Below are 20,680 nucleotides of genomic sequence, written 5' to 3' on the forward strand. Positions count from 1 at the left end.
ACATTCCTGTTATGGATGTCTCTCAAATTTTATGTCATGATTGTGATGATGGTCAGCAGTCAAGATCCTCTTTTATGAGGAAGACAGTCAGTGAGAGGTATGTTGAGCCATTGCAGTTGGTTCATAGTGCAGTTTCTAGGCCTATGCCTACCGTTTCACTGGGTGGCACCTCTTACTTTATGACATTTATTGATGTACTACAAAGTACATATGGGTATATCCGATTGGGCAGAAGCATGATGTATATGATACATTTCAGTGCTTCTTAGGTAATGCTGAAAATCAGTCAGGAAAGAAGCTATTGAGCTTGATGACTGATGATGATGTAGAGTTTACCTCTTCTAGATTTCAACATCTATGTGATACACTTGGTATCAGGAGGGTGTTGACCACTCCTCATCTTTCTGCTCATGATGCCTTGGCAGAAGGCATAAATCAGATTCTATTGGACAGGATTAGTAGCATGCTACGATATGTAGGTCTTACCAAATGCTATTGGGCCGAGGCATGTAAGACAGCTGCATACTTGCTTAACAGGTCACCCAGGAGATCTTTGAATGGTAGAGTGCCATTTGACTTCTTGATAGGCAGGGCACCACTTTATGAGCATTTACGTGTGTTTGGCTATGAGGCTTATGCTCATGGTTCCCGATCAAGGAGGTGTATCTTCCTTGGATACAGTGAGTCCAGTAGGGACTACACGTTATGGGATTCTTCAACTAGAGAGTTGATAACGTAGCCATAATGTCTATTTCAGAGAGGATGCTATGTTTAGACAGCCCAGGACTGTGGATAGCAGGAGAGTGGTGTTCCAGGAGGGTGTAAGTGCACTAATACCTCCGAATTCTTTGCAAGGGCAGCCCATATCCCTTGGAGTGGGAGGTTTTTCCCACGGTGAGTAGGTTATAAAGTTGGAATAGCCACGATTACTTCCTGATTTTGGTCAAAGATAATTACTTCCTGATTTGAGTCAAAGACAATCAGATGTCTCGAGTATTCCACAGGTTTATACTCCTATGGAGATTGTTGATGCATCTTCTATGGACAGTTACAGTTTACTCCCAGGATGCGGAGTGCCTCTTGCAGATGAGGATGAGGCTATGCATGGTGAGGAGGATACCTTGGCTAATGATGCCCGGTATGATCCATTGGTTGGTTATGCCAAGACAGATGTGGTTTCTAGAGTTATTGACTCGGGTCATATTGCGAATGGGCAGGAATCATTAATATGTTTGCTTCGTAAGTGCCTCCATGGCCAGAAGCAATCCCCTCGATATGGCTTCATAGGTTTGATACCGTTATGAGAGCTCAGGATGTGATGCGCATTGAGACAGGTTACGGTCTCAATATTTAGGAGGTTGCTATCGAGTTGCTATCCTTCTGAGGTTACTTGCCATATGGTTCCTTATGGACAGGGATGTTTTCCAATGGGAGCTACATGGTCTTGATGATGTTTGTCAGATACTTGGTTGTTTCGGTATGGAGAGGGGGAAGTTATTGAGTAGTCCATTGCCTGTATTGGCTCCATACTTGAAACACAGCAGGTTTGATGATCACAGATCAGTTGAGCAGCAAGTTATGGTTGATATGGCAGCCATAGTACTTCATGCATCCATGACTGTGTTGAGACTTAGTTCTCACATGTTTGCCATTGGGGCTACACTTCCGATTCTTGCTTCCGTTGTAGTGGGAGTTGGTAGCATGATTATGGAAGATTTTAGCAGTAGGGAAGCGGTTGTGGACATCAGGTCCTTATGCTTCCAGGAGCAGCATGCAGGTGATGCAGGTTGGGTAGACCAGCAAAGGTCTATTGTAGGGCATGTGCTTATGGCCACAGGTGGTACAGAGACATTTTCTTTGCACAATGATAGTTTGCATACTATGGACTTAGCACAGGAGCACGTGGTGGTGAGAGTTCACTCTCCCAGTGAGATCTGGCATGAGATCTTGGTTGACAGGCATCTACAGCCTGTCATTTTCTATCCTGCAAACCTGATATCTGCTAGCAGCTTATCCTCTATGCACTTTGCACATTGTAAAGTGCCGATGGGCATAGGATGACGGTCTGGTCATCTTGTTTTTTAGCCTATGGCTGATTGTATTATATGTGTACTATACTCCCTTAAAGGCACACTGCCTTTAAGTGGGAGGTTGTTGGGGTAAAGGGCAGTGTGTCCACCCACTTGTACAATGCCCATGTATACTCATATATATATGATAGAGGAATAAGCTGGGGTAGCTTTTGCTCCACCATATACGGTGTCTCTTATCCCTTCCTGAGTGCTCCCTCTTACCCCTCAGAGATCTCTCTCTAGAAGCCTCATGCTTCTTAATTGGCCGCATACCTTGGTGCCATGTGTCCCATAAGGGGCCTTGCCATTCTAGCCCTTTCATAGAGCCCATTTGTGCCCGTTCATTAATGTCTAGGCCTAGGTATAACCCTAGTCCCAAACCCTCTAGACCTCATAATATGCAAGCATCATCAAGCCCTCTAGTTTCCCACCTAACCATAATCACACCACATGGTTTCAACATTATGGTTGAGGTAACAATATACTTGTAGATGACCCTCTTATGCACATGGTAATTCTATAGGTGTTGATCTATGTGACTTGATTTTAGAGTTGGCTCACTTGTGCAACTTCTATTTTTGGAAACCTACCTTGCCTCAATCATTGCCTAATTGATTATTCAATCCTCATTATCATGTCTTTGTTATTGCTTTCTCTTGCTTTTGAATTTCTTCATGTTTGTGCTCCTTGCCCTTGAGTAATTTGGCAATGACGGTTTTCATAGGGGTTTACTACTCACACATGCTTATGCATGAGTGACATTCACTTAATGCACTAATCTCCCCAATAATGGTGCCAAAATGCTGCTAATATTTCTCATTCATGTGTATTTTGAGGTTTTGGTCACCGACAAATATATTTAGTTGCTCATAGAAGTGAGCATACGCCTCAAGTCATATTTTGTAAGGTCAAGCATGGAAAGTAGTTCTCGCATTAGCTTATCTGAAGGAGTATAAATATTCATGGAAATTTTCACCTCCAATGGAAGTTTTAAGGGTAAGAGTTTTGTAGGTTTCAAGAAAAGATTACAAGATTTAGAAAGGGATAGGGTTAAGGAACAAAAGATCTAGTCTCCTTCAAGGATGAAGGGGGGTTGAGAAGTGTAATCTAGGAGTTTGAGGGTTGCAAGGTTAGATTGAGAGTCTACAGAAGGATTATGAAAGTAGAATGTGATTTGAGTTGAGAGTGAGAGTAGATATAAGATGGTGAGTAGGATGAGAGAAAGGGAGGGGGGATAGGAAGGGTTGAGGGTAGGTTCTTGGATTAGAACTTGCTATAACATGTTGATAGTGATGAGGGAGCATGGACACTAAGAGTGAGAGTACACAAACACACTAGCCCAAGAGTGAGAGTGCACAAGAACATAAGAATGGTTTATGACTTTCCTCCTTTTCACATTTTCTATTCTACTCGACATGTATGCCCCTCTTCTCTAACATTCATCTGTCCATCCATATATATATATATATATATATATATATATATGGAGCGATTATTGCACATGAAACCAAATGGCATCAATCAACCACTTGGATCTTCATCAAAGTGCAAAAGCAAAAGTGTTGTGTATCGAACATTGAAAGTTGCATTTTAATCTATCTTTTTAGTTATTTTCTTAGAAAAGCACCAAATTAAATGTTCTTTAAATAATGTTTTATCTCATCCACATTAACACACTTGCATTCTCCATGCATCCCATCACCTAGATGAAGCTAGTTTCTATCAAATTTCTCTAGTACCATGACAGCTCCCCAAAAGTTATAGAAACAAAACAAAATGCATAAGTGCTCACATCATTCAAACACTTTTCTTACAACTCATATACAAAAATACCAAATAATTAATCATTTTAAATTGAAGCATTCTCATGGGCAATGCATGTTTACACTCTTCATCAAGTTGCTAAAGGGAAGCAATTAATATACCTTTATAAGACTAGAATATATCCAATCATACATTGTTGTTGTTGACAAAAACTTTTTCAAAAACAAAAGGAAGAAATACTTAGCAAGCAAAGAAACACTTATGTCATCATTAATGCCCAAGCATAAGCAGCTATACTAGGTTTCTAAAGACCCGCAGCATCTCTTGGGCAAACCCAGTTCTTACTAAAATACGTCAAATAAACAAAAGAGAAAGAAAACAAGAAATAAAGACGAAAGGAAGAAGGTGACTAAGCAAAAATAAACAAGAAACAAAATCTTCTAAAAAATAGGAATAAAATCTCTCTCTCTCTCTCTCTCTCTCTCTCTCTCTCAATTAAAACATAAAAAACTAAATGGACCCCTTACAATTATGTACTGCTTCCTACAAAGATGCAAAACTACATTCCTAACTTAGAAAGCACATGCATACTCAATCAAACTCTCTTTTGAAACTAAAAGAAAAACGAGCTATTCAGCTCCTCACTTTTTGTTTTCACCTTATGTTAAATTATTCTAAACATGCCTAAGGTCGATACACCCTAAATAAAAGACTTCATATCTAAGATTATGCATGCTTTTTTCATTATTTTTCTTGGATTATACCTCTTGTGTATTGGTAAAGTGATCAAATTACTACATTGAGTGATGAAAGACTTCTTAGTTGTACAAAGGCAATAAAACTATGTAATTGGGAAAAAATGACTCCATATTTTGTCAAATCAGAAATGTTTGAGGACTACTGCTTTGCTGAGCCATGACATGCATGAATCACCAAGGCAAAAGCAAAAAGTGCTACTGGACATCTTTGTGTGATACCATCCTTTCCAATCTGAATCAATTAAAGCATACAGGTCTGATTTCTCCCTAGGATGGTGGCAATCTTACTGCTCAAAAAGTGTTGCAAGCTAGGTTGTGGTGGAGTACTCTTTTCAAGGATGCCCATGCTTATAGTGTTCAGTGTGATGTCTATTAATGTGTGGTTCAAAGTCTTCCTACATATTAGATTCCTTTGCAACCGAGTGAACCATGGGAAGATTTTCAACATTGGGGCCTTGATTTTATGGGTCCAATAGGAAGGTATTGGATGCATAACTCTACACATAAATGAGGTATACTATGTAGATTTTATCAAGACATTGAATGTAGGGGATTGCATCTGTGTGGTCAACTTCTCGACTTTTGTCAAGAATGTGAGAAATGATGGAGGGATAATAGATTATACCTTTACATTTGATCCTTCTACTCGCCTTCAAAGAATTCCAAACTTTGTTATAGAGCCCTACTTCCTGCCAGAACATTCTATCTCTAACATAAGGAAACTTGCAAAGACCTCATAAAAAAAGGTGAGGGAAATCAATTTCCATTGGCAACATTGGTTGTGACCGTCATCAAGTTGGGCACCTCCTTCAAGCAAAGGGATGAACTTATAATAGGCAATGGTGCATTGGCCGATGACCTTATTATTGTAAGTCATTTGGTTGGTGTATGCTATTTATCAAGATGTTTGCATCTATAATTCCTTTCATATTGATCTAAATTCAATATTGGATACTCTCTCTAACTTGCCTTTTGGAGTAATAGAAGGTTAGACTATTTGAAAGTAGCAGGTGAATGCCAAGGAATGTTGGGGTCAAGCGGAATATCCATTGCTCTCAACATGTTGAATGCCACAATAATTGCCCCAATTAAAGATCTAGGACTCTCAACTAAGTTGCCAAAAGTGTTAAAAGCACACATTCAATAGATAGGCTATGGAAACAAGGTATATGAGCTTAGCAAGTACTTTGAACCTTTCACTTTGCATTTATGTCTTAACATATTTTTGAGTTTTAATCAAAGTATGCTAGAGTATATGCTGGGTAGAGAATGCGCCTAAAATTATAGGGTATGACCTCAAACCTTTTGAAAATCTATCCATGTGCTAACATATTCCTAAGTTTAAATCAGAATTGATTGAAATTGTATGCTGGTTGAAAGTCTAATTGAATTTGCTATAGGTTATTAGGGTTTTTACAGTCCATGGGGTTAATTCTAATTTAAATGAGTCTATGTGTGTTATTTGCAAGGAGGCTAAAATTTCAAGACAACTTGATAAAGATCTTTTGTATGCTTGTGATAAGCATACATCCCTTCTTAAAATTCCCAAGATCAAGGTGTGATAACTACAATTGAGGGAGCTGAAATTGAAGTCACAGCTATGCTAGACAAAGTTTCCAGATGTCCTCTCCATTCATACAACTCCTTGAGGAGAATACCCAATACCTTATGTCCTGACTTTTCACTAAGAAAGTCGAGGGTCAAATCCTTACAAATATGTTTGGTATGGTGACAAGTTTCATTGCTGCAAAACTTGGGCTTGAATAAAGCTATCAGATGTAATATTTGTGAATGAGCAATTGCTCTTTTTAGTTTCCTATTCACTTCTCTTGGATGCTCTACATTACCCAAGAAAGTGTTTTCTACTTGCTATAGCAATCATGTAATTGATCTCCATGATCTTTCTCATATTATGATGAGAACATTTTGGCTTTACAATTTGCAATCCACTAAGTCTTGTAGCTCTATCTTGCAAGCCTGATGAATACTTATTACATTCAGAGACGCAAAGCATTATATTAGCATGTTTTATGATGCTCACTCAGCAATAAGAGTGCTTCTAATCTGAGTTTAATATGCTTCATTTCTTGAATAGAAAACTCTAAATTGTTATGATTATCATTTTCCATTAAACAATGGTTTAAGTACATGCTCATGGTAGGGTGAGCATTGTAGGAAGATGCTTCTTCAATCCACATTTATTAAAATTTGATGCTACTGCTCACTTCTCAACTACCATTTCTTGCATTGTGGATGTCTTGTTCGTAATTTCTTGAGAGAATGAGATAAGAACAAGTGTCATTGTCATATTATCCCAAATTCTATGTTATTTTTACCAATTCAAGAGACCAACCCACTATCTTTGCTTTACAAATGATCGTTGGGAATCTATAAAGCTCTCTTGCTTGGCTACAAAGAAAAGCTTTAAACTTCATGGATGATAAAACACTTTATATAATGGGATTTTCCACTAGAACCAATGATTTTGACTTACATTCCTCTTTCTTGAGGCTGTATCCAACTAATAAGTACATTTTCCTTTGTTTAAGTTACTCTTTGAATTTCCATGTCACAAAGGAAGTCATTAGAGATGCTATGCTTGATAAAATGAAAATAGATATTTGAAACATGATTTCTGAAGGCGTAGTAACCAATGATTCATGGATGGAGAGTAACTCTATTCACAAATTGTACGCTAAAATCAGAAGAGTGGAAGAGTACTTGGAATTGCTTGAGAATAAAACAATCATGTTTTCTCCTTTGGATTCACTTTTATATAAAAGCATTGTGGAGATATTTAACTTCAATATTGAAATATATCACAATAACAACAACAAGACAATTTACCAGACGTATATGTTTATCCATAAGATCACAACTAAGAAAGCCAACTTTTTCTTAAAAAGACATCCAAAAGACATGTTCACAAATGCTTTCACTAGGCAAATATCATTCTTTTGGTAGTCTAACATCGATATTCAATTTATTATGGACCCTTATGGTGCTACATCATATTGTACCTCCTACATCAAAAAAATGGATAACACCATAACCACAAACTTGCAACAAACCTTAAACTATTTCAAATATTAGACCTTTGATAAGTTATAACAAAGAGAGTTTTTCATTATATTTTGAAATATAATTTTTCCTAGTAGATTGCATGCCTATCCTATGGAAACTTGTTTAAAAAGAAGGATTTATGTGTTATCTACGAAAAAGGTTGTTCTATATACAAATCATCTTATTTGAACTAGGGCATTATTCTAAAGGATAGCATATGGGCATCGATTGGTGTAACAAGTGGCGCTATATCATCCAAGAACTAAGAGTGCTTTATGTCATTATGGTATTTCACTTTCCTTTCCATATAACGAGTACTGAACTCGTGCTTTGCATGGGCAAAGATGCATGACCATCCTCAACCAGTCCCCATCTGAAGGTGGATCTTTGATTCTTAAATTTTGGCCAAGTCTTAACCCATGGCTCTAAGATCTTCCATCTCCTCCTTTCTCCCGAAGGTGACCTTCTATCTCCTCCATTGCATTGACCTTCTATCTCCTCCTTGCCCCTAAAGCTGCCTCTTGTCTTTCCACCTCCTCCCTAAAGCTTCCCTCTTGTCCTTCCACCTCCTCCCCCCTCCAAGCCTCCATCTAAGAGCTCCTTCTTTGTGACATGTGGCAGGCTCTTCTCCTCCAAGTTGCCACGTGTCCTCTCCCTTTTTTTTTGGTGTCTGTGGTTAATAGGTTAATAAATATAAAGGCCTTATGAGTGTGGGAAATGGGAAATTCAATGCCAAGGTGGAATGTGGTCCCCCTCTCACAAAACCAAAGAGCTCTTTAGGTCAATGGTTTTGTGAAAAAGAGTTTATTAATCCAAATTTGCACTAAACGTTATGATATATAATATGGGGAATTAGCTTGTCTCATAAAAATGTTTTTTTACCATGTCAAAAATTTTCCCACTTGTTTCAGATTTTCAAAGGGGTCATCGATGCTTGATTTGAGGGTAATGTTGAAGCGCCTTCATTGACAAGTAACGACAAAAGCATGGCCCACTACGAGGGGTAAGGGGAGGAGGGAGGATGCCCTACTCCCTTGTCCATGTCATTAGGAAAGATGTGGTGATGGTTCATATTGGTCACATAAGAGCCATAGAAAGGCCTGTCACGGGGACAATCATAGAGAAGCGGTGTGCTGTATATTCGATGCAAATGATCGTTTCCTTCGCGTAAGTTGTACTTTGTTTTGCATTTCTGACGGCGTTCATCTCGCAATTCAAAATATGGAGCTGAGGTACAGGATATTGCTCGTTTGTATAGATTGGCTGCATCCCACACTTCGTATTGGCGCTTGCTTTTCACCTTGTCGTAATGCGGTTGCTATAACCAAGCAACCATCTCCTACAGAGGACGACAATCTCCTCTTTTTTGGTTATCTCAAATTGCTTGGGCTGACGCACCTGCCTACATTACTCAGTGTCCCATACAAAACAAACGAATCGATTGTTTGTTCATAAGTTCCAAGTGGTATTGCATCCGTCCATCCAAGACATATAGATAGGAAAGATTTCCAAGTCTGCTAAATTTCCATCCATGGCGTCGCCAGCTACTGTCCAGAACTTTAGCGACGCGTCTTTTTAAAATCTCCTGTACGCGCGGTGTTTGCTAGCTTCTAATTTCCTCTAGAACGTTTTCGTTCTTAAGCTTAGACGTCGGCTCACAGATAACCAAATTCATTTTATCCAGGTGACACTAATATATATTGTCTTTGAAGATCTAGTCTTGTGCGTATAGTTCCGCTGTCTCTTTCCAGATAGGGGAGAAGGCACAATTTTGCAACACGAGGCAGCACATTGTGTCTGGGAAGGTAGGTGCAAAAGATCTTCTTGCTTTTTTTCCTAAGACATGCACTCCTTTGGAGTCAAGACACAAAATCAAATAGCATTCATGCTGTCATGAACAGAAAGAAGAAATAAGGCCCGATTTCAAAGTTGCTATTATATGAAAGTCTCAACCTCTATTGATGAATACAATAATGCTATCTCTACAGACTTAGAACAAACAATACGTAGTCTTGAAAACATAGTCGTCAAAACATTTATGCTGACTTGGAGAAAGAAGGGTCAGAATTTTAACAAGAATGATGCAGGATTATACCAGGTGCAGAATACTTTTAAGACATTGTTATGTGTACTTTGTTTATAGATCAGGGTCCCTACAGACAAGCGGGGAGGGAGGATTCTGTGGGGAGGACAGCTATGGCAGATGTCCCAGTCATGGCAGATGTAGACATGGGTGTTTTCCCACCAACTCGCAGCATCCGTGCAACAGTTGTACAGGCATCAACTATATTTTATGATACTCCTGCAACAATAGGTAACCTTCGACATATTCTTCCTTGTCAGAATATTGTGTATTTGTTTTTACTCCAAGCCTTTTATCTCTAAAGTATGCTCGTTTGGTTCAGTTGGCATTGGTCACAACCTGGCTTGAAGGATAAGGAGGCTTACAGGAATGTGTTGAAATTGGCATGCATCGGTGAATGCAGAAAAAGCAGAAAGGCTGATTGCGGAAGCCGCAGCTCTTGGCTCACAATTAGTTGTATTTCCCGAGGCTTTTATTGGTGGATACCCCCGCGGAGTGACGTTTGGAGCGGTGATTGGAAATAGGTCTTTAAAGGGCCGTGAAGATTTTCGAAAATACCATGCCTCGGCAATTGACGTCCCAGGTTCTTCAATATCATTATTAGCATTCATGTAGTCTATAGTCACCGTCTTCATTTGGTTATGCCACTCTCTGCACTTGATAGCAGATTGCTACAGGAATTGCTGATAAAGTCGGAAGCTCAAAAGCTGAGCACAACCCTTGTATGATTATCGAACAAACAAGAACAGCTGAAGGGCAACACTCCACTTGATAATGGAAAGCATTTTACAGTTTAGAAAGCCACAACTTTACTGATATGTAGGAACATAGTCACAATATCACGCATAGATAATAGTAGCTACTATAACATGCCTACCAATATTGTAAGTTGATAATGGAAAGCATTTTACAGTTTAGAAGGCCACAACTTTACTGATATGTAGGAACATAGTCACAATATCACGCATAGATAATAGTAGCTACTATAACATGCCTACCAATATTGTAAGTTCCTTATGCTGGGTGTAGACCATTGTATTTAACACTTGCTCTCGCATGCACACCTATCCACAAACCCACATGCACGTTAATATACATTTATACCAAAGTGATTGTATTGGGTTTTTAAACTCCAAACACAAAAGGGTTGAGGCAGCTACTATAACTTCCCTATCAATATCGTAAGTTACGTATGCTAGGTGTAGACCATTGTATTTAACACAGGCTCTCACGTACATACATATCCACAAAAGCCCACACACATTAGCATACATTTATGCCAAAGTTACTGTATTGGGTTTCAAAGCTCGAAACGCAAAAGGGTTGAGATAGTCATGATGAATGGTAGCACTTGAGACGAAATCGGTTTTGCTTTTAACACTGATGACCATTAGAGAGAGAGAGAGAGAGAGAGAGAGAGAGAGAGAATAGACTGCTCATGAGTATCTAGGAAAAAACTCTGCATGTACTGCTGAGAAAACCTCCAAAGAATGAGCACAACCCCAGGGCAGAACTGTGCCACTGGTGACTGCAAGCTGAGACAAGACTGCACCTGCGAACTCACGTGGAGTAGGCTGAACTGCGCCTACAAACTGGTACAACTCGAGGCTGGAACTGTGCCTGGGAACAGTCCAAACTGAGGTGAGGAACTTCGCCTCGTTGGTCACATGCAGGGCTGGAAACTGTGCACACAACTGTCAAGGAACTGCTGGAGACTCCACACAAGACTGCCCAAGAACTGGACAAAGACCAGGGCAAAATAGCCCTTTATATAGGGCAGGGGGCTGCTGATGTGGCCGACCCAACCGACCTGGTCTGGTAGGTTAACATGAGTCTGGTCAGGGTCCCAAACCAGCCCATAACTGGCCCCAAACTGTGGTCACTAACCAGATCTATACTTAGCCTAAACCAGGCCTTGTGACTCAGCCTCTAAACTCGGTAATGTGTGGGCAGGCACACCACATAGAAGCCCTCTCTCCCTAACTGACAGACAGGAGATGACTAACTCTAACAACTTCTGCGACTTAAGTGTTTCCCATTGGCTTGTACATGAAAGCACAAGTATCCGTGCTTGCATAAACTTGTGGGCTGCTTTGGTAAAGTCGTATTATAGGGGAAGCACAAATTTCAGTAAGTCACTTAACAGACTTAGAATTTCAAATAGTCATTGAACAAGAATTAACTACTACACACATATGGTTCAAAAATTCACACGGGAGATAGAGTAGACAAAAGAAAAGACACCAGCATCCGATGGGGTGTGAATTAGGTAGAACCCCTACCTGGGCTAATCCCAGGTATATCTCTTTATTCCAATGATGCAAGGCTTTAACTATAAAAGTAATCCAGATCCTCGGACAAGACCCAAGGAAACCTGAAAGTCCCATAACATATATGTCAGGAATATTACAACAGTCTCCCCAATTGAGGAAATATGAAGTATGAGAATCAAAAGGAAAAAAAAGTAGCCACTGGCAGTCGTTGAAGATATCCAGGTGAAGAAAGGCCCAAAATTCTCCAGGTAGAGCCTAATCTCAGCAAAACACCAAGGCTAAGAAGCAATATAGAAACAGGGTGAATCTGCAAATTGCAATTGCCTTTGGGCTGTCCTGTATAAAGAAAGTACTTGGAGACAAATAAAACAATACTGAAGACTAATGATAGCTGAAGAAGAAATATATATCACAAACGGAACTCAATACAAGAGAAGATATGAGAGAGAAGCTCTGGAGGGAGCAAACATCAATCCTCCAGGGAAGGCAACTGTAGTGGACTTTTGCACTAGCTCCACAAGTTGGAACTGAACCAAATCTGAGACAGCAAACTGATGCAAGGGTTGCTGCAGATCTGGAATAAAAAGAACATTATCTGGAGCAGAAGTTGGGGGCAGATCTGGAGCAGAAGTTGGGGGCAGATCTGGAGCTGGAAGGAGTGACAGATCTGGAGCAGGAAGGAGGCAGATTTGGAGCTGGAAGGAGAGACAGATCTGGTGCAGGAAGAAGACAGATCTGGAATTGAAAAGGAGGCAGAAGAGGAGGCAGCCAAGAGGCAGAAGTGGAGGCAGAAGCTCAGGGTGTGCAGGGACCTCAGGAGCATAAGATGGTGAGGAGCACCTAGGGCCCCCCCCTTTAAATAGGGAAGGGCCAGTCGGTCAACCAGCTGGTCGGCCAGCTGGTCGGCCCAGATCTGACCGACCTGGTCAGTCTGGTCTGCCAGATATTGACCGACCAGGTCAGTCTGGTCGGCCAGTTTTGGTCGGCCAGAATGTGGCCAGTTGTGGCCTCCGATCCTGGGCTCTTCAGGGGCCTGTTTTTGACAGGGCTTTGGTTGTTGATTTTTTTCCTGACGGAGATTCACCTGTGGTGTTTTTACCTGTAATTTATCGGACCTTTGCGCCAGTTTGGCCTTTGATTATCCGGTCCTCTAGAATTGGAGATTGCCAGGCTTAACACCCCCTCTCAGTGTCCAATGTAGAAGGGAGAGGCAAAGAGGTGTTCCAGGAGTGATCTATCTTCTTCATCAGCCTTCTTTTTTTTTTTTTAAATAATAAAGGGTTTTCATTTAGATGAAGATGCCTACAAAGTAGGTTTTCATCTTCACTAAATGCCCAGATGATGGTACAAAAAGAAGTACTTGAAGGAGTGCCCTCGCAGGGGATTTGTTCACTTCCTTAAGTATACAAAAAAAAAACTGCTAAGAAGAAGGAGGCGGTATACCAATCAACTGTGGGCGGAGATGCTCAAGAGTAGGGCGATTAACTGGCTTGGTAAGAATGTCAGCATGATTATCGGTAGCTGGAACATAGATCAATCGAATAGTACCTAATTCCACTTGCTCGCAAGTAAAATGAAAGTGTACACTGACATGTTTGGTGCGGTTGGAAAAAATGGGATTGCCGGCGAGAGCGATGGCACTTTTGTTGTCGACGTAGAGGATCGTTGGTTCAGTACAAGGAAAGTGTAGCTCTGCCAGAAACTGTTGGAGATATATGGCCTGTGTGGTACAATCATACAAGGCCCGGTATTCAGCCTCAGTAGAAGAGCCAGCAACAATTTCTTGTTTACGGCTAGACCAAGAGACAGATGCCAAACCAAACGAGAAAATGTAGCCGCCATGAGAACGGCGATTGTCCGGGTCGCCAGCCCAGTCGGAATCAGTGCATCCCTGTAGTGTTAAACCTGGTCTGAAATGTAAACCATAAGAGTAAGTACCACATATGAACCGCAAGATACTAATACATGCATGCCAATGAGTGAGCTTGGGTTCATTAAAGTACTGACTGAGAATGGAAACTGAGTAAGCAAGATCCGGACGAGTGTGAATGAGCCAGAGCAGCTTGCCAACAACCTGACGATAAAGATGTTCATCAAAGGGAGGAGACTCCAAGTCTTTTGAGAGCTTGACTGTGGGATCTAAGGGAGTGGCAGCGAGCTTAGGCTCGTGGGGAATGATCTGATCAAGGAGTTGAAGAGCATATTTCTGTTGAGAAACAAAAATGCCACCAGAATGCTGAACAACTTCCATGCCTAAGAAATAGGAGAGAAGACCGAGATCGGTCATTTTGAATGTGGTGCTGAGTTAAGTTTTAATGAATTGAAGTGTAGTGGGAGTAGAGCCCAAAAGCAAAAGATCATCTACGTAGAGTAAGATAAAGCAGACCCCCTCTGAAGATTGATGGATATATAAATTCGGATCAAAAGGAGTGGAATGAAACCCATTAGTTTTGAGGAAGGTGTCTATTCTGTGGAACCACGATTGAGGTGCTTGTTTAAGCCCATAAAGAGCTTTGTGGAGATGGAATACCTTATTTTCATGGCCATGAGGAGAAAAACCAGGTGGGGGAGTCACGTAGACTTCCTCATCAAGGTAGCCATTGAGAAAGGCACTCTTGACATCCATCTGATAGATAGACCAGCGGTGATGAGCGGCTAGGGCGAGAAGAAGGCGAAAGGAAGTTAATCGAGCAGTAGAGGCAAAGGTTTCCTCATAATCGATACCATGTTTTTGGCGAAATCCTTGCACTACTAAGCGAGCTTTGTACTTGTCCAGTGTTCCATCGGCTTTGAGTTTTGTTCGGAAGATCCACTTGGTTCCTATGACCTTTTTGTGAGTGGGTCGATCGACCAAAATCCAGGTCTCATTGCGATCAATGCTCTCAAGCTCATGTTCCATGGCACGATGCCATGCAGGTGATATAGGCTGTGGTAAAAATGGAGGCGGTGGTAGTGGAAGAAGTTGTTCGAGTAGAGCGTCGAGGACCGGAAGGAGGAAGTTCTAAGGGAATAATCCCGGAATCCTTCATAGTTTGTCGATACTAGCGTGGCAGCGGGTCGGGAGGAGAAGCAATGGGTGGAGAGAGAAGTTTCGGGAGGAGAGAAAGAAATTTCGGGTGGAGAATTGTCGGAGGGAACAGGAGTAGATACGTCATCAGCAGAGAGAATAGAGGAATTTTTTAAACATCTCTTTCATGGAAGATCACATCTCGGCGAACCAAAACTTTGTTTGTGCGAGGATCAAATAAGCGATAAGCTTTGGCTTCTGCTGAGTAGCCAACTAGAAGTAGAAGTTCAGCACGAGGTTCTAGTTTACCGCGAGTATCATTGGGAGTATGAGTGTACGCGCGGCATCCAAAGATGCGAATATGAGAAATAGAGGGTCGGTAGCCATAGAAGGCCTCAAAAGGCGTCATGTTCGGGATGGGCTGAGTAGGGCAACGATTAAGGATATAGGCAAAAGTATTCACAGCTTCTGGCCAGAGACGTTCAGGCAACTCGGCTGCAAAAAGCATTGAACGGGCCATGTTCATGACTGTGCGTTGTCTCCGTTCGACACGAGCATTTTGAGAGGGCGAATTTGGAGATGTAAGATGGCGTTGGATACCATGCTCGTGAAGGAATTGAGTGAATTCATGGGAAATGAATTCACCACCATAATCACTACGAGCAATCCCAATAGACTTTCCCGTTTGGTTCATAACCAAGCGAGCCCAAGTAGCAAAGAAGGAAAAAGTGTCAGATTTCTCTTTCATGAAGAACACCCATTGATATCGAGAGTAATCATCCACAATTAAGAAGAAATATTGTGAGCCATTCAGTGAAGGAACAGGAGATTTGCCACTAATATCGATCCCTCGTCTGGCGACCGCCTCTAAGGAGAGCCGAAATAGCCTAAGCCTCCATCATGTGTCTCCTAGTCTGTCTTTGCTCTGCCCTCGGTCTCTGTGACTGTGGCTCTCTCTCTTCTCGTCTCTTCTTGCTAATTCACTCTACCCTCATTTATCACGACTTTCTCTTCCAAGCCACGTTTTCTGATCACGGGAGTAGCACCATCTTAACCACCCAGCCAAACTGCCAAAGCTCAAAAGCAAGAGAGAGAGAGCTATTTTTGAAATCACGTAATTACCCAATTCTCCATTCTCTCACAAGCTTTGACACCCCAATTCCCTAGATAGATCTAGATGCCATATGTCATCCATATAGGGCCTTACTAATGCAACAGTTCACCCCTCTCTTGGGATGCATTTAATTCCTTGCCCCTAGGCACATTCTTTGCACTAGGCCCCTGGTCTCAGATCTATCTAGTCCGGTGCTATCAGCCCTCACCTAGGACCTTGACATTAATCCCTCCCGATCATTTACATAAAGCGCAAACACATATATTACAAAGATAGATCCTATAAGGGAAATGTCGACTGATTCTTCCGAGGTCATGCTACCTCGGCTAGAGCGTAACATTCCTTCCCTCTTCAGACATCAGCGTCCTCGATGATAAAGTCTGGGAACACTCTCCGCAACTGATATACGGACTCCCAAGTAGCTTCGGATAGAGGCTGACCATGCCATGCAACCAACACCGTGGGTATCTTCCGATTTCGTATTTGCATTGTTCCTCGGTCCAGGATTCTTGTTGGTTTGCGCCTTGCAATATCCTCTATCTCCTGAAACAAAACCACACCTTCGATTAGTGAGTCACCAGTATGTAAAAATTTCTTTAAGCGTGAAACATGAAAAACCGGGTGCACCTTACACCCCTGTGGCAATTCTAATTTATAGGCTACACTGCCTATTCTTTTCAGAATTAACCACGGCCCACAGTATCGAGGTGATAACTTAGCACACTCTCCTGAAGTCAACGACTTCGAGTGCGAAGGAATTCTGAGAAAAACTTTTTCTCCTTCTTCAAATACTCTTATAGACCGATTTTCATCCGCATACACCTTGGCTCTATCCATAGCCTGGCGGATATTAGCTCTCGCAAGTGCTAGCATCTCCCGCATCTGAACTACAAAGTTCGCGGCACTAGGCACTTTCTGAGGTACTCCAACTATAGTTGGATTGGCTGGCCTATAACCATAGTTCAGCTCAAACGGACTGAACCCAGTAGATGAATGTTTCCTGTCATTGTAGGCAAACTCCAACAATGGCAACCACTTGTCCCATGTATGTTGCCTCAATGACACATATGCTCTCAGCATATCCTCTAAAGTCTGGTTGACTCTCTCCGTCTGACCATCCGTCTCAGGATGATCCCCACTACTCATTCCCAACTCAGTCCTTAGTGTCTCAAATACCGCAGTCCAAAAGTGACCGGTAAACCTGACATCTCTGTCTGACACTATGGATCTAGGCAATCCATGCAGACGAAAAATATGTCTAATAAACAAATCCGCTACTTGCGGGGCACTAACAGACTCTCTAGTCGGAATGAAGGGAGCCATCTTGGTTAGACGATCAACCACCACAAGGATAGAATTATACCCTCCTTGTGTTGCAGGTAACCCTACAATAAAATCCATGGAAATGCTCTCCCACTTACTTAGTGGTATTTCCAAGGGTTGTAAAAGTCCGGGTGGCTTCACCCGCTCGGCCTTACTTACCTGACACGAGAAACACCGTGTCACATATTCATGAATATGCTTTTTCATCTTTGGCCAAAAGAAGTCTCGCTTCACGAGATCATACGTCTTCTCGACACCTGGATGTCCCGCACACGGGCTATCATGGCATTGTCGAATGACTCTCTGCCTGAGATCATTCTGACCAGGTACTACAACCTTGCCATTTCTAACTAGCATACCATCCCTTATGGTATATCTTGCATAAGTTTGGCCTTTTCTGGATGCCAGGTCATCCTTTTCATTTTCCCCGGGTTTTAACACATGAGCCTTAGGCCACAAGCTCTGGACAAACTCGTCCACCTTCTGAGTTTCTCTAATCTCAGTCATTAGAGCACTCTCTAATACCGTGAAACTCAGGTTATGCATAATGCGAGACAACGCATCAGCTACTTTATTGTCTTTTCCTCTTCGGTACCGAATCGTAAGATTAAACTCCTGCATGAGCTCTGCCCACCTAGCTTGGCGGCCCCTCAAGTCAGGCTGTTTACAGAAATGTTTCAGAGTATCATGATCCACATCCACATAAAACTCTGAACCATACAGATAATGCCTCCATGTTTTCAAAGCATGGATAACAGCATACAACTCCAATTCATGAGTTGGCCAATTCCTTTGAGAGGGAGAAAGCTTCTTGCTTTCGAAGGCTACTGGCCTTCCCTCTTGAAGGAGGACTGCTCCTACCGCAATGCCACTTGCATCGGTTTCTAGGAACAACGGTTTCTGGGGATCAACTATCTTTAACACCGGTCCTGAGACCACAGCTTGTTTTATGGTGTTAAAACTTTCTTGTTGATTCTGTCCCCAAATAAAAGGTACTTTATCTGAGGTCAGATCAGTCAATGGCGATACTATTTTGGAATATCCTTTGATATGCCTTCTATAAAACTGGACAAATCCCAAGAATGATCGCAACGTTGTCAGACTCTGAGGGATTGGCCAAGTTAGTATCGCAGCCACTTTCTTCGGATCCATTTCTACCCCTTGTGGAGTAATTATGAACCCTAGATACTCAAGCCTAACCATACACAGTATAGTTTTCTTTTTATTCACATATAGACTGGCTTTCCTCAAAGTACTGAACACTATCCTTAAGTGTTCACGATGCTCAGTAATGCTTTTACTGAATATCAAGATATCGTCAATAAAATGTACTACGAACTTTCCGATATACGGTCGTAGTAAATCGTTCATAAGCATGACGAAAGTCGCTGGAGCATTGGTAAGTCCGAAGGGCATTACCAAAAACTCATAATGACCAAACCTGCTTCTAAAAGCGGTTTTATGCACATCCTCGGCTCTAATCCGGATCTGATGATAGCCGCACTTAAGATCTATCTTGCTGAAAATTACGGCTCCATGTAATGCATCTAGCAAATCATCAATCCGAGCCATCGGATACCTGTGCTTGACAGTGATATTATTTAATGCTCTGTAATCTATACAGAGGCGAAACGTATCATCCTTTTTCCTCTTTAATATCACTGGTGAAGCAAAAGGTGAGAAACTTGGTTGAATCTGCCCCAACTTGAGGTATTCTTCCAATTGCCTACGCACCTCCGCTTCTTCAGTAAAACTCATTCTATAGGGAGGTCTATTTACAGGTTCTGCCCCCGGGATCAGTTCAATCTTATGCTGAACTTTCCGTTCTGGAGGTAACCCATAAGGTAGTTCATCCCTAAAACATTCAGAGAACTCCTCTGTTATAAGATTAGCCAGCTTGGCCATCTCATCACTTTGCATAACATCAGTGCTAGCCGAAGACTCATCCACCGACTCTACCGATGCTGTGCAAAGGTATAAAGACTCTACTTGAGCCTTTCTGATTTCCATCACGGAAACCAACGGTCCCTGAGGTATATCTCTTCCACCTCGCAAGACATAAAGCACATCATTCATCTTGAATTGATATACGTGCTTTTTCCAATCAATGGCTGGATTCTTCCTAGAATGCCACGCCATTCCCAGGGCTATATCCGCATGAGCAAGCTTGGTTATTTCAAAATCAAGCTTCTCAGTATAGTCCTGAATCTGAAGCTCCAACTGGGTAACCCTTTGGTCCCATACTTCAGTTGAACTTCCATCAGCCATCCTGACTGTATACGCATAGTCAGATGGACTTGTTTTCAATTTCAGCCTCTTCACGAGCTTGGAGTTAATCACATTGTGAGTTGACGCTGAGTCAAACAACACAATGACATCATGATTGGCCACTTGCCCTTTCATTTTGATTAGCTCCGTATCATTGAAGGCTGTATACCCCGTTGCTGCGGGCTTAGATAGGATGTTATCAGGTGCACTCGTCACTAACTTAGTAACAGACACACAAAACAAACAAGGTACTAACCTCTGAGAAGATCCCGCTAGCTGAATCTGCATCTCTTCCGCTCTGGGACTTCCCTGCATCTCCACGTCGCACTCTGAGATCACCATCTCAGCCATCCGACGATCTTTATTACGTGGACAATCTCTCCACTGATGAGGTTGAAGGCAACCAAAGCATAAGCCTTCTCTCCTCGCTTTTTCCCTTTGTTCCGGGTTCAAGGGAGACTTAGACCAAGCCCGGGCTGCCATTGGAGTTACTTTTCTCTTCACTCCAATGGTGGTACTTGGTTTAGGAGTTTCAGCCGGTCTCGCCTGCTTGGCTTGACCACTCGGCTGCGAACCACTCCCTTTACTAGTCCACTTCTTCTTAAACCCAGATTTCTTTGGATACCCATACTGGGTTCCGACCTGTGCAAACCCACTTGGCTTGCTGCCCTTGGCATCCTCATAGTTCAAGGCTATAGCTATTGCATCATCTAGCGTGTTCGCGTACTTAGCCCGAACTTCCATTTTTATTCGGTCATTCAATCCAAATATGAAATCTTTCACTTGGATTGATTGAGGCAGGGGTTCATCAACCTTCATTACACTCTCTCGAAACTTATCAGTGTATTCTGCCACTGATAAATTTCTCTGACGCAGGTTCCTATATTGATCCCAAGCTCGGGATGCCTCGTCAGGAGGTAAGAAGTGTTTCCTGAACTCTCTTTTAAACCCCTCC

The 20,680-nt window shown here is 41.9% G+C and overlaps 1 protein-coding gene across 8 annotated transcripts in view; it reads left to right on the forward strand.

Moving 5' to 3' along the window:
• The first annotated feature begins 8,760 nt into the window (after window positions 1-8,760).
• The window catches only part of LOC147892218 (bifunctional nitrilase/nitrile hydratase NIT4B-like), a 73,998-nt gene continuing 62,078 nt past the window's right edge, over window positions 8,761-20,680 (forward strand). Inside the window, exons 1-4 of one of the 8 annotated variants that reach the window (XM_087388617.1) lie at window positions 8,807-8,824; window positions 9,342-9,462; window positions 9,801-9,971; window positions 10,144-10,323. In XM_087388617.1, coding sequence (XP_087244743.1) covers window positions 9,854-9,971; window positions 10,144-10,323 — 298 coding nt within the window. In that variant the 5' untranslated portion in view covers window positions 8,807-8,824; window positions 9,342-9,462; window positions 9,801-9,853. The other 7 variants (XM_087388618.1, XM_087388621.1, XM_087388620.1 and 4 more) reach the window with 7 other exon arrangements.

The sequence above is a fragment of the Dipteris shenzhenensis genome, chromosome 17, assembly GCF_047967505.1.
Source record: "Dipteris shenzhenensis isolate YYH24624 ecotype China chromosome 17, Dip_SZ_1.0, whole genome shotgun sequence".
NCBI classification, from domain to species: Eukaryota; Viridiplantae; Streptophyta; class Polypodiopsida; order Gleicheniales; family Dipteridaceae; genus Dipteris; species Dipteris shenzhenensis.